This window comes from Lolium rigidum, chromosome 7, assembly GCF_022539505.1.
Source record: "Lolium rigidum isolate FL_2022 chromosome 7, APGP_CSIRO_Lrig_0.1, whole genome shotgun sequence".
Lineage (NCBI taxonomy): Eukaryota > Viridiplantae > Streptophyta > Magnoliopsida > Poales > Poaceae > Lolium > Lolium rigidum.
In genome coordinates this window covers 26,812,774-26,826,638 of record NC_061514.1, presented here as the reverse complement: position 1 = coordinate 26,826,638, position 13,865 = coordinate 26,812,774, and the positions used below count along the sequence as shown (strand labels likewise).

The 13,865-nt window shown below is 45.4% G+C and overlaps 2 protein-coding genes across 2 annotated transcripts; one reads left to right on the top strand and one right to left on the bottom strand.

Annotated features, from left to right (window-relative positions):
• Positions 1-2,925: 2,925 nt before the first annotated feature.
• On the top strand, positions 2,926-5,275 carry LOC124677430 (E3 ubiquitin-protein ligase AIRP2-like). The gene is made up of 5 exons (XM_047213415.1): positions 2,926-3,068; positions 3,197-3,263; positions 3,515-3,749; positions 4,812-5,013; positions 5,103-5,275. Exons 1-5 carry the CDS (start codon positions 2,961-2,963, stop codon positions 5,130-5,132), a joined length of 642 nt encoding a protein of 213 aa, XP_047069371.1. The 5' UTR covers positions 2,926-2,960; the 3' UTR covers positions 5,133-5,275.
• A 626-nt stretch (positions 5,276-5,901) lies between these two features.
• Positions 5,902-8,705, bottom strand: LOC124678010 (tetraspanin-19-like). The gene is made up of 6 exons (XM_047213945.1): positions 8,542-8,705; positions 7,573-7,672; positions 7,174-7,254; positions 6,987-7,091; positions 6,365-6,556; positions 5,902-6,268 (listed from the first exon to the last, which is right to left on the bottom strand). Exons 1-6 carry the CDS (start codon positions 8,703-8,705, stop codon positions 6,257-6,259), a joined length of 654 nt encoding a protein of 217 aa, XP_047069901.1. The 3' UTR covers positions 5,902-6,256.
• Positions 8,706-13,865: the final 5,160 nt, after the last annotated feature.

The window sequence follows — 13,865 nt, the reverse complement described above, 5'->3', positions numbered from 1 at the left end:
AATTAACCTTTGCTCCCGCCCACTTTCTCCCTACTACAAACTTGGTCAGCTACCCATTGCAGTACTTTTGAAGAGAAGAAAATCAGTTAAAGTTGCTCGTCTAGGCGACTAGGAGGCCAGCACTTCAACTTGGATCTAATTTTCCTGTTCCACTTGTTACTTGTGTTAGTGAAAAGAGAAGATCCGACGACCGCGATCAAGATGCGAATCCGCGCCGGCCAACGCAAGAATCTCGCAAAACAATGTCAACTTGATCGTACTTCGCTGCAATTAGCTACTAGTTGCATACAGTTATCACAGATCTGAGCAGAGCATCCGTGCACACAAAACAGGGCGTCGCTTACCCGAGTGGCGGCCATCGATCCTTCACATACTAGTACTATACAGTACATACGTCTGACAAGTCAACAACCCGTCCATCGATCCTTAGAGCATCGTGATACCCATTTTGAACACAACAAAAAAAATTCATTTATTCAAAATGGGTCGTCTCTGCTCCTTGTCCCTTCATTGTTCCGATGCGTGCACGGTAGACCCATTTAAACAAAAATTTCTTCATTCTATTCAGTCAATGACAACCGAACCCACGTGTTATGGACAACAAAATTAGTCTCAGTATTTCCCAAACAATTGCAATCAGTGCTAGTGCTACTAGTAGCTAATATTAGCTTAAACATATTCACTAAACTTGGGATGAATCCTTTATCGAATGTTGCTGGAAATGTTATTAAGCCTACACAAATTGCTTTTATGCCCCGTAGCCATATTTTAGATCAGTGTAATTTGGGTGCAATCAAAAGTATTCATGGCCGAAGACGGCTCGGCTAAAACGGCGTTTCGCTACCCCGGTTTCGTCGTTTTATTCGAGTGGACAGTAATGACCTTCAGGTTAAAAAATGATGGAGCCACCTATCAGAGGGTGGTATGGTCTTCTTGGAGTCGTGCTAGAGGTCTACATACTGCCAAGTTATCTCACTTAGCTGACTTACGTTTCACTTCGAGAGAATGAGAAAGTACGACCTCAAGATGAATCATCTTAAATGTGCCTTTGGCTGTGTCAGGAAGATTTCTAGGCTTCACCATGCATGAGAAGGGCATAGAAGTCGATCCGGAAAAGATAACCTCCATTTAGATTATACAAGAACCAACTTGCAAGAAGGCAATGCAGAAATTTCTAAGCAAGGTAAATTGTCTTAGGAGATTCATTACTAACTTTTCTGAAAAAGTTGGTGCATTTACTCACATCCTTCGGCTTAAGAATGATGACGAGTTCACTCCGAGGCATAGCAACAAGATGCATTCGAGAAGATCAAAACTTACTTATCCTCTCCTCCGGTCATGTAGGTGCATGTGTACGGAAGGCCATACCGACTTAAAATCGTAGTCGAGCAGAAGGTCATTGGCGTCATCTTAACCCAATAAGTCAAGGGTTCTGTTTCAGTGGTCATCTTCGTTGTGAAGGGTATGGCGGCTGAGATTTGTCGGTACCCCTGTCGGGGGGATGATCCCGGGTACACCAGACTTGGTGATCTAATAAATCAATAAAAGGAAAAGATAGATAGGCTATAAAGAATAGATTAAATAAAAAGAGAAAAAAGCCTTTTGGTGGTGCTTGTTCTGCTATTACAAGGAACTGGTCACAGTGGACTCGTTGATTAGGACGATGATGACAGCTTATGAACTGTTTCCTTTTTGAAAAAGTGTTATAGTTGGAGTTGATGGATTTCTAGTACTCTTTTGGTGGTGATTGATCTGCTATTACAAGGAACTGGTCACAGTGGGATTTTATTATTTAAATTTTTTTATATGCATCCGTATTGGGGAAATGCACTTTGGCTTATAGGAGCATTTGCTCTCATTGTGTGAATCCACATTTCGAAGTGTCAAAAAATTCTAAACTAAATTTTGACATGTACATCTATACATTTTATGTTGGTACACAAATTTTCAAAAAAAGAAAAAAAAAGTATGTGGCTCCGTAAAAAAGATAAATTTTGATGTTGTAACACGACTACGTACAACACATTTTTTTATCTTTTTTGTACACACCACACAAAATGTTTTTTTCCACGAAAATTTGTGTACGAACATAGAATGTCACGATGTACACCAAATATTTTATGTCAATTTTTTTTGACATTTTGAAAATTAATTTTTAAATATTTTGTATAATGGAAGGATATGCTCCTATGAGCCAAAACGGAACCTCCAGGTAATTAATATTTTCTAGATATTAGTATATTTCTTTTATCAAAAAAGAACATCGGCCCCGCGCTCAGTCTCTTAGCTTAAACCCACCTCTCTCGTGACCCACATGTCAGCTAGAGACAATAAAAAAGAGGAACACCTGTGTGACCCCGCGTGTCAGTTGGACTCCCTCACGCCTGGCTTTTCTCCCTCCGCCCACGCAACGAATACAACACAGCAGAAACACCGGCCGGGCGGGCGGGCGGCGGAAAAGGGGAAGACGACGACGCCAGAGCGACCCGGCTTTCGGTGGAGTGGAGTGGAGTGCCGAGTGGAGCGGAGGGGCTGTCGCGGTCGACGGTTTCTCGCGCTCGCGCGCGCGCCTGGGTTTTGTCTCGGCTCGGTAGGTACGTTTGCTCGATGGTGGCGGCGCCGAGGTGAGGAGCGCGCCCGGCGGCAGCGGCCTTTCTTTGGCGGTGAAGAAGATAGAGAAGCAGATGGTGGCGGCGGCGGCGGCGTGCTCCACGCGCAGGTCCTTCAGGGACTCGCTCAAGGTGCTGCAGGCCGACATCCAGCACGCCAACACCTTGTGAGTCTCCTCCCTCCCCGCCCTCCCCTAAGAAAATCCCCTTCACTTTCCCTGCCGCCCGCCATGGATCGTCCAAGCTCGTCCGGGGCGTCTTGCTTACGATGCCTCGCGCGCGGCTGAATCCCCCGTCTGCATCTGCAGGGCGTCGGACTGCTCCAGGGACTACGACGGCGCCTGCCTGCAGATGCGCATGTCCTACAGCCCCGCCGCGCAGTTCCTCCTCTTCCTCGTGCAGTGGACCGACTGCAGCCTCGCCGGCGCGCTCGGCCTACTCAGGATCCTCATCTACAAGGTTCTTTCCCTTGTCCGTGCGTACTGTTTCGTCTTATCACAATTCACGGTGTCCTCTGGCGACTCTATGTTCTGTTCTCAGGAACCCATTCCAGCCTGAACCTCTGCTTTTGTTGGCTGTGCCTGCAGGTCTATGTGGATGGAACCACCACCATGTCCACCCACGAGAGGAAGGCCAGCATCAGGGAGTTCTACGGTAAAATCTCACACTCCTACTGTATTTTTATTCTTTTTCAAAGCTCAGCTTTTTTCCGAAAAGGGAACACAGCCCAGCCTATGCATCAAACTCAAGGGTCACTGAGTGTCGATACATGAATCAACCACTCAAAGAAAGATACAAATATCATCTTTTATTATGCTTTCAAAGCTCAGCTGAACCCAAAGGTGTTTGGTGTTTGGGCTTGAGAACTGAGACTACCAGATACTCACGGACATTGTTTGCTGCAGCCGTGATATTCCCCTCCCTCATGCAACTGCACGGCGGCATAACCGACGACGACGACCGGAGGCAGAAGGCGGCCTGCTCGGAGCGTTACAGGAGGAGAGACGGCGCGGCGGAGGAGAGCAAGAGGCCGGTGGACGCCGAGATCGACGAGGAGTGCGGGATCTGCATGGAGCTCAACAGCAAGGTGGTGCTGCCCAACTGCAGCCACGCCATGTGCATCGAGTGCTACCGTCAATGGTGAGAACCGGATGGATCCTCTGGCGTGTGTAACTTTAAATTTCATCCCTTGTTCAACCAGAACAGGGCAGGTTTTGATTAATGCCCACTCAAAAGTAGTAGCTTAGTGGATACTTCATCTTGGTGTTATTAAGTGCTCACCGGTCACCACTAAAGTGTTTTTTCTACAAATGGGTAGTGCACTAAGTAAGCTAGTTTTACCTAATTTATGGACTGTACCTGGTCAATACAGCAAGGCTCTGCAGGTATGCTGCAACCTCTTCATTTGCTTGCCAAATTTGTTGTGAAGGGCTACACACTAACCTAATACATGGTCAATTTTGTTGTGAAGGGATACACACTAACCTAGTACATGGTCAATAGTAAGCCTAGTGTCACCAATGGAGCCTTTTTTGTTCAGAGGGGATATGGCTATGCACTAACCTAGTGTCACCTCATTTATGGATTGTACCAGATGGCTGATCCTTCTTACAGCTTACTGATATTGGACATAAAAAAACTTAGGAGGTTAGTGTTTTCTCAAAATATGCAGAAGGTAGTTCATCGCCTACACGTCGGTACCTTGCTGATATTTTGAACTTCAAAAATTGCGGTGGAGCTTTTAACAGAATATTTTTAGGGAACTCTTTTATCAACTATATGATCAATATAGTGCGTCTCTGCGAATATGCAGCAACCTCTACATTTGCTTGCCAGTTTTGGCCTGATTATTCTGTCACTTACTGCTATTGAGCATCGCCAGGTTAGCCCACCAAATGCAATAGTTACCTTCGTGAGATCTTAGTGTAAACATAAGATCCATTTAGCTTCTGCCAGAATGATTGCTGGCAGAGTATTACAGCTCTTCTCTCAAGCATGGGGGTGCCTTTTAACAGAATGAGTATTGAAAACCGCTTGTTAATTACATGAGCCCATGAAATGCACCAAACTGTTACCAATTTATACCTTAAACTGCATAAATAGATGAGCTTTCTCTGCAAATGAACAATTGTATGTTCACTGAACAGTCAGCTGCCAAATGAATGCCGCAATCACTGAAGCATGTTTCCTTGTTGCATGCAGGCGCTCGAGGTCGCAATCCTGCCCCTTCTGCCGTGATAGCCTCAAAAGAATCAACTCCGGTGACCTATGGATGCTCACAGATCACCATGACGCCGTCGACATGGCGACGGTGACTAGGGAAAACATTAGACGTCTGTTCACCTACATCGAGAAGCTGCCTCTCATCACACTGGATAACATCTTTGATGCCTATGATTCTCATGTAAAATAACTAGAGCTGTTGATAATGATATGACTTGCTCGCAATTGTTTTGCTGGGATCGTTGACGCATGGCTTATTGATTCATGCAGAGGATGTTCCTTGTCCTAGGATGTGGCTGACCATGGAGCAGCTTGTGAACTCTGACAAAGAGACCTTGTGAGCTCTGACCAAGGTGCCGTAGAGTTGTGCCCAGTTTTTGTAAATGCTTGTACAGCTGTATAATTTGCATGGAAATGTCGGGATAGTCGAACAATATGTTCTACAGCATGCTTTGTACATATTTGTAATTTGGGTGAGAATTTTTAGTGTATGCAACTTATTTATGTAATTATGTGGCTATTTTAGTGCTAATGTGATTTGTCGATTCAACTGCATACATTGCTGCCAGTCAAATTTCAGATCCCTTTCTTTCTCCATGTGGTGTGATAACTGCCAGCGAACTTTCAGGTTATTTTAGTCTTTCTGATGATGCCGTAAAAAAATGTTCTGTAGAAAATTACTGGCTAGGGCAACTAAAACGTACCTGGAGATTAAGTGGTATATCAAGTTTTCAGTAGTACACTAGTACTACATAGATACGGTCGGGTAAGCTAAGCGTACTGACTACGCAACAACTACCAGACCTTGTACCATGCTACGATTGCTACAGACTTCACAGTACGCTGATTTAATGATATGGTGGCTGGATTTGATGGACCAGACATAGCAGGTGAGTGGTGTACCACAATCAGATCCAGGTACTCCGTTAAAAATATGAAGTGTTAATCCAGACAACAGTTAAAAATAAGTACTCCGTGGTACTATGAAGTGTTCATCCAAACTTCAAGGCCCCTCATGAAACCTAGAAATTTCGCACATAATAGTTCGATTCCAGCAGGAATCAGGAGAAAACCCCACATTCTAATAAAAAAAAAGTAAACAGAAACAGAGAATGCTTGACACTGAACAATCAGGTTGTTTCCCTTTTTGTCTCCATTAACACGAGGCATCAAGCCATCATCTCTCAGTGAAACGTTTTTACAGTATTATTCCCATACATCAAGGTGCTGTAAGATTAGTTACATGCTACTCAAATACTTGCGCATGTTGAAAGACCATAAAACTAGCCTAGCCGTTAGGTACCACGCCGTCATATGAATCCTCACTACTTCAGAGAAAAGGTATCATGCATCAGGTCGGCTGTAACCCACAGGGACGCACTGGTGCTCTTTCCGAAGGGTTAGCCATGTAGTGTTAGAAATCCTTATTTGTTAGCCTGAAAAGAAACAATCGCAGGGCTTTATTAATGATGCACAGGTTGACAGCAAAATGGTGCAAAGAAAGAGGAAATGCTTGTTGGTAATCATCTCACCTTATCTAAGATTCGCAGAGTCCATGAATCACTCCTGCGAGGTAAGTTAGTTTCAACATAGCTTGAACCATGCTGGGCCTGGTTTCTTAGGAGAGGCAACCTTGCAGGCACTGCATCATCATCGCTGTCGTAGTCAATTTCGCGTTCAGGACCAAGGGCCCTGAGTACCATTGCAAGAATGATTGATAGTGCCTGCAAATAATCAGGCAATTTATATTTATAGATAAAGTTAATTATGCCCAAAGCTATTATTTTCTCTGGAAAGTACAGTGGTAGTTGGCCAAATCCACAAATGTGAAAGGTAATTAGATGATATCATCTGAAGTCATACTTGCACAAAGCAGGCAGCATTCCATGTAAGATAAAATCTACTACATGCGGCCACCATGCTTATAAGTCGGTAACAGTCCCTTTCAACCTTAGCATAACTGCTATACAGTATTACTATAATTTTACACTGTGTGGTGGTGTCTAATTTGAAGCATAGCAAAATATCGGAATCAGTACATGTGCTGGTGTATTTTTACAAAGTGTATATTTGAGAAAATCACAGCTGTTTCGTTACAAGAGTAAGAAGCAAGAAAGAATGAAGGATTGAAGTTCAGTTCACATAATCTCTCACCTGAGCACCCACCACCGAGAGGCCTACCCATTCACATATCTGAAAATTTGATCTAACAAACTCTTTGAACTCGGCAAAATTCCCAGATGGATCCTCGGGGAAATCCTGAAGGTTTGGAAACCCATCACAAATCAAATAGCACATAAGTGGGAACTAATAAAGTATAGCAGATGAAGCGGTCATTTACCTCCTCCCAGTTGCTATTCAGAAATACATCAGCGGTGGTCGCACCTTCCAGTATTACAAGTAAGAAAACGAAGATCATGTGCTGCATGTCAGGTTAAGGTAAAGTAGTTCACATCACCACGTTATAGAGCTCCAAGAACATAACCCATAATTGTGACTCGGATGTTTCAGTAGGAGCCAGCACTTCCATAACAGAACTTGTCTACTAGAGATATGGTTTAGCAATTTCATTTTTTTGTAATATCATTTATTTGAAACATGGAGATATCCTGGAAAACGAAAGTTTCTGCTTTGTTTAGAGATGTGAAATTTCCTGAGGAATTCTGCCAGTAGCAGCTGCCATTTCAGCATAACTGAACACCCTAATCCAACTCCATGTATCATACAGTTTCAAGGATACGCAGGACAGGCATGCACCGTTGGCAGTTTCCGCGGCAATATGACCAGAGCAAGTGAGCAAGCACATGACGATTCCGAGGCCAAGAAGAGTGTAGATAAACCTGCACAAACAAGTGGTATTTTTTCAACAAAAACCACCAATCCATATCAAACAGATGCAAAGCACTTCGAATGCCTCAACATCAAAATACGATGATGTAAATGCCTCAACATCAAGTACGATACGGATAAACCATCCAGCGCACGCATGTCGCCTTCTACGTCTTGGCATGACTACACTACAGACGTGCTTAGGTTTGCGAAAGCGATTGTTCAGCACAATCACTATTCTCCCTTTATTATCCATCCACCACAAGTGGCCGAGCCCGTCCCATTCCCACCACACCATCCTTTTCATTCGGACCATCCGCTGCACCACCGTCTTGATCCAACATGACGCCACATCCCAGCCGCCACCTACATTGAATTCCAAAGCACCACAGGAAAGGAAAGCCGGTCGCCGTAACCACCGAACGGGACTCGTTGCATCGCGTCCGCTGCTTTTTTTCTCTCTTTCTTTCTTCCCCTGTGCGTCGTCATCGTCACACGCTGCACCGAAATTCTTGCCGCGGTAGTGGTCAGCAATCAGGAAAAAAGCGGGAGGTTCGGTTTGGTTCCTACGCCACCTCCCAATCTCGCTCGTTCTTGCACGGAACTGATCCGCCATGGCTGGCAGACGCGTGGTCCGATGGAACAGTGCCGTGGCGTGGACACATTTCGGGTGCGAATTCGGCGGGAGCTAGTAGATGCGTGTAGCGGAGCCGCGAACGAAATAGTGATAGAAATCAGGAGATGCGGAAGGGGGGAATTCAGGGAACCGCGAATCTGCGCGCCGACAGAAAGCAGAGAGGGCGGCGCTGCTCAGTCAGCGAGGCATGCTACGGGAGATCTGTCTGCCGAGGGAGGAGGAGGAAGAAGGGGAAGGTGGTACCAGGGGACGGGGAGGTGTTGGTGGAGGTGAGCGGCCTGCGCGGACCAGGCCCGGAGCATCCAGAGCGCGTAGAGGATGACGGCCATGCCGGCGAGGCCCACGAGGGAGTTGGCCGCCTTGAGCGCCGTCTGCACGCAGCTCCGCGCCACCCCGCGCCCCGCCATCCGCCGCCGCCGCCGAGGTAGAGCAAGAAAAGGAGCCGGCTTTGACGAACAGCCCCCGCTCTCCCGTGCCGGCGTAGGGGGGACTTGCTCGCGCTTGGTTTGGTTTGTGGAGCGGGGGCGGCCGCGGGCTGTGTGGGAGGAATGGGAGCGGGAGCGGGGAGACTGCCGGTGCTTGTGGGAAGTTGACGGCGGCGGTGGCGTGGGGTTTTGGGGAAAACAGGGACGGGCAGGCGGTGGTGGAGCGGAGTGGGAGCTGCGTGCGGCAGGGCACGAGTCAGTCGCTGTGGGATAATATGTGGATAATAATGTGGATTGGAATTTCCTTTGACAGGGAAAGGAGTAGGATTAAAACAGGAGTATTCGTTGACAAAAATGCTCAGCTGGAAATGTGGATATGTGGATTGGAATTTCCTTTGACGGGGAGAGGTATCATTTGTCACGATAGTAAAATGGGTAGGCGCTGTGTTTCGATTGGCTTGGAATTGAATTGGAAGAAAAAAATCAAATCCAGGATGGAAATGAATTGGCTACCAATTCGAATTATGTTGTTTGGGTGTGCTCGGACTGTTTTGTTCGAATCATAGGGTGGCACCAGATTCCAATTCATGTTTGGATATACAAAACATAGAATTGAATGATTTGTTGTGTTTGGACAATATAACATTTCTACATGTACAAAAGATATCATGTGTATATTAGAATGTATAGATATTATTTTCCACACATAATAAACCATTAAAATAACCGGAATAAGGGGAAACTACAACACACACGACACAAAGTAGTTTTGAAGTACACACAACAATTACCTCCGCGTCGTTGTCGCGAAGGGAAGGCCAACCTCCCGAGCTTCTGTGCTCGCTCGCGTTGTGACGGAGGGGTACGGGCGTAGCGTTTCTGAGCTCCCTCCCTCTGAATACATCGATTTCCCCTGCCCCATGTGTGGACCCGGTATACCCGAAACAACAACACACGTTATTCCTTCTACTTCGTCTCCAACACATGTGCTCGCAAGACATCAGTTGAAAGCTCTTGTTATATGCGTGTCACGCAGAACTCTGGCGAGGAGTTCGCCGCTAGCTAGAGCAACGCTGGCGGGATCTCGTATCACTGCCCACCTCTGATCGAAACACCGACGTTGGATGGCAGCACCCCTGATTTCGGAAAGCATCACCTCCTATTCTGGCTAGCAGCAATTTCCATGGGCGCTCATAGCACTGTCGCTATCCCTTGGAAGCACCATCACTATCTCTTAGAAACACCTACCATAACAGCTCACGGAACCGACGCCATTCCAATGGAAGCACACCCGCCATTAGTTGGCAGCGCCGCCCCTATCCCATGGTAGCACTGCAACCCTTCCATCGCAATAACCGCCGCCCTCCCTTTGAAGCATCTCCCGTGAGGGTTCGCAACATCTACCCTATCCCATGGTAGCACCGTCGCCCTTCCACGGGAGCACCGCCACACTTCCTTCGAAGCACCTCCCATGAGAGGCACCGCCAGCGATGGGGAGAAGGTAAAGAGCAACATCGCGGGCGAGGAGTGGGGCACCGGAGCACATGAGTAGAGGTGATGTGCTGGTAAGAAGTCCACCAGATGAGGGGGTACGCGTTTGACGCAACGAACGGGAGGATCGAAACCGCGGGGATGCGTGTTGGGTAGGAGGTCCACACGATGGGAGGAGCATAGGACGATGCCCGATCGGAAGGCTGCGTCGCTCGTAGCCTCCGAAGGAAACCAGTCCTTCTCCTAGTAAAATATTTCGTTGACAATGCGCAATTGCATTTCACCGATATCAGAAAACTTCAATCGGTTCATGGTTTCTAAATTTGTGCTAGAACAGATATAGGAAATTTATACCGGCCATTTTAAAAAATGCATGCCAGATTTTTTTTTTATCTTCGATCACATAGGTTCAATGTAGTCCCTCTGTCATACTCCCTCCATTTTATCATACTAGTTCTCTATATTTCACGAGCTAAAAACAAGTTTTAAAACTTCTTATACCTAAAACTAAATTGGGAGCACTACCCATTGGTGTCGTGCCACTCCGTTATTCACACGCCTGGTGAGGCTTGTCTGGACTAGTAACACTTCCCACCATCCCCCCTCCTCGGTTCATTCCCGCGAATGCGAGAAGAGCTCGAGTATGCAAAGTTATTTGCAAGGATTGACTGTCTCTCATCGTTGACCCCTCCCCCCCCCCCCCCATGGAGAGGCGCTATCGGCTTCACACTTCGACATGGTGAAGCCCTAAGCCACTCCCCTCCCCCATGGTTTTACCTCTTGCTTCTCCGTAGGGCATACATCCTCTGGGTGCACTAAACAACCACAGTCGAAGCAAAAGTGTGGGATTTTCTAATAATTTAGATTGAACCATGTGCCCTCTACTCTTCTTCACACTACTTCGCTCTAACACCACGATGGAGTGGTTGATCCACTCGCACCGTTACCCTAATCCTGAGATCATTTTCCCATTCCAGCCCTTCCTCATCCACGTCTACCGAGATATTTTCAGAACCAAGAACATCTTTTTAAAGACAAGACATTTCTGCGAATCCATGAAATAAATTTCTTTGAACCCATTAATAAAATTTTGAACCACGTGAACATTTCTTCGAGTTTGTGAACCTATTTTTTAACCATATGCATTATTCAGTCCATATTTTTTTTTAAACTATATAAACACATTTAACATGGAAACGAACATTAAAAAATAAACAAAAATGAGAAATAAAAAAGAAAATAAGAAAAAACAAAATAAAGAAAAAGGAATATAAAGAACATGAAAAGGAAATAAAAAAATGAAATTAAAAATGAAATAATAAAAGGATAAAAACCAAGTGAGACAAATAATAAAAAAATTATGCGAAATTTAGAAAATAAAAATACACAAAAGTGAAAACTCTTTCGACGCAAAAAAAAGTCGTCGTGACCGTGCCGCAAGGTCCTCCTATATAGGGCCCGGTGCGTCCACTAGAGATACAATGCGTGAAGCAATTCCGGTCTGGGCCGCGTCTAAGCATGGCCCGTTTAGTGAGCACCAGTATTTCCCATTTTTTTTGTTTTTTGTTGTTCTTTTTCTCTTCCTTTCTTTTTTCATTTTAAACTTTCCTTTTTAAAAGAAGAACATTAGTATTTATATTTGTGTAACACATGCATATTTTTTGAACTAATGAAAAAAATATTTGGAATAGTGAACATTATTTCTCTCTATGAACACTTTTTTGTTACGAGAATTTAAGAAAAAAAGTTCACAAAATTTTTGGAAAATATTCATATAGTTAAAGAATAGTTTGCGAGTTAAAAATGTTTGCAAGAGAGGAAAGCATATTTTTAAAATTAAATTAGAATGTTCGCGTGCTTAAAAAGTATTCTCATTCTTAAAAAAAAAATTGTTCACGAGCTAAAAAATGTTCACGTTGTTATGACGAATTATTCACAAGTTCTATAAAATATTTGCACAATTTTGAAAATGTTCGTAAGAATCGAAATATATTATCTTAATACAATTAAAAATTATTCATATGATTTTTTGAAACCAAATAAAATAAAAATGAACAAAAAATAAAATAATAAAAATAGTAAGAACAAATAAAATAGAATAGTAAAATAGGAAGAGGGGGGAAAGAAAAGGAAGGAAAAAAGAGTGATAAAAAATATGAAATGAAAAGAGGAAAAAAAACCAAGGAAAAGCCCATGAAAGAAAAACAGAAATTGTACCCGGGCCGGCCCCCCACCAAGAAGCCTGCAGGCGCCGACGCGCCGCCGGCCACCCTCGTTCTTCCCCACCGTAGCACCTCGACCGCCACCGCCCTGCCCACCTCCTAGCGCCGCCTTGGCGCCTTGCCCATGCAATACCTACCCGCGGGCCCACCCTCAACATCTTCTTGGTGTCCGCCTCGCCGGTTGCTTCAGGGCTCCGAGCTGATTTCGAGGCCAAGGAGAGAGAAGGCAAGTCGGCAACCTCTTCTCCCTCGTCCAAGGCCAGCCCCTATCGCCGGCGTCCTTCAAGTCGTCCTCCCCGGACGACCACCATCTAGCAGTTGGATTTCGCATTTTGTCCCCTCCAATATTGATTCGGTGGTATAGATGTTTACATATAGTACAAACTTTTTTGTGAATGATGCATGTCCATATCTTCCTTTAGAACATGAACATACATGGTTAAGTGAAGTTTCACTGGAGCTATAATCGCATAGAAGAACTGCAAATTCAGCAAAAAGAAATAGTATTAAGGGCTCGTTCGGAATGTTGGAGTAGAAAACAGAGGAACATATGGAAACAGATTGCCGAGCCATACGAGGAACCACATCGGGATAAAATGGGATTTTTTTTCGCCCCTATTTACTTGGCACCTCTACAATTTGCCCTCAATTAGTTTGAGCTTTCCTTTTTGCCACGGTTTAGTTTGGTATTACTCCGTATTTTGTCCTTTGACAGGCTAGCCCCACAAGCTATGCCGAAAATACCCCCAGTGCTAGATCGATTAATCCCCCCAAATGCCGATATAGGCTTCAATTCGTTGGGTTAAACTGCACACTGCCTAGACCTACTTCTTTTGGGCTCCTAGAGCACCGTCCACCGCCTACCTAGCCGGCGCGCTGCCCGCAGCCTCTCCCGCCCATCGCCGCTACCGCCCCCGCCCGCTCGCGGCCGCCTCTCCACCTGCACGGACCGGTGCCGGTCGACATCTCGGCCCATCCGCCGCCGCCGGTGGACCACCTCTACATCTTGCCCGCCGCCGCTCCCGGCGAGCTCGCCAGCCGCCCTACTCCACATCTCGCCTCCGGCCAGTCCATCTTCGGAGTTCCGCCCTCCAGTGCAGCTCGACCACGCCTGCTGGTACCTCGTCACTCTGACTTTGATTTTGCGAAAATTGTCATGCGTGGAGTGCAAAATTTGGGCGGGTAACTCACTGTGTTGATGATGTGGAGATGTGATTTTGTGACATTTGTGTTGGATGCAACTTGATCCCGTGTAATAAAATTCAGAAACCTGCACATGTGGTTGTTTGATAATTTTATTTTGCAAACTACAGCGTAAGCATTCTCCCCACCGAAAATTCAGAAACCTGCAATTTGATACTGTGTAATAAAATTCAGAATGGCCTAGTTCTCATTTTCTTGCTTATATATGTGTAAAACAAGCAACAAT

Excerpts from the sequence above, each read along its gene's own strand:
- LOC124678010 (XM_047213945.1), bottom strand. The coding sequence starts at position 8,705 with ATGGCGGGGCGCGGGGTGGCGCGGAGCTGCGTGCAGACGGCGCTCAAG. Across the intron at positions 7,673-8,541 it reads CAACACCTCCCCGTCCCCTG|GTTTATCTACACTCTTCTTG; the intron begins GTACCACCTTCC and ends TTGTTTGTGCAG. Across the intron at positions 6,557-6,986 it reads TCTCGGTGGTGGGTGCTCAG|GCACTATCAATCATTCTTGC; the intron begins GTGAGAGATTAT and ends GATTATTTGCAG.
- LOC124677430 (XM_047213415.1), top strand. The coding sequence starts at position 2,961 with ATGCGCATGTCCTACAGCCCCGCCGCGCAGTTCCTCCTCTTCCTCGTG. Across the intron at positions 3,069-3,196 it reads TCAGGATCCTCATCTACAAG|GTCTATGTGGATGGAACCAC; the intron begins GTTCTTTCCCTT and ends CTGTGCCTGCAG. Across the intron at positions 3,264-3,514 it reads CAGCATCAGGGAGTTCTACG|CCGTGATATTCCCCTCCCTC; the intron begins GTAAAATCTCAC and ends TGTTTGCTGCAG.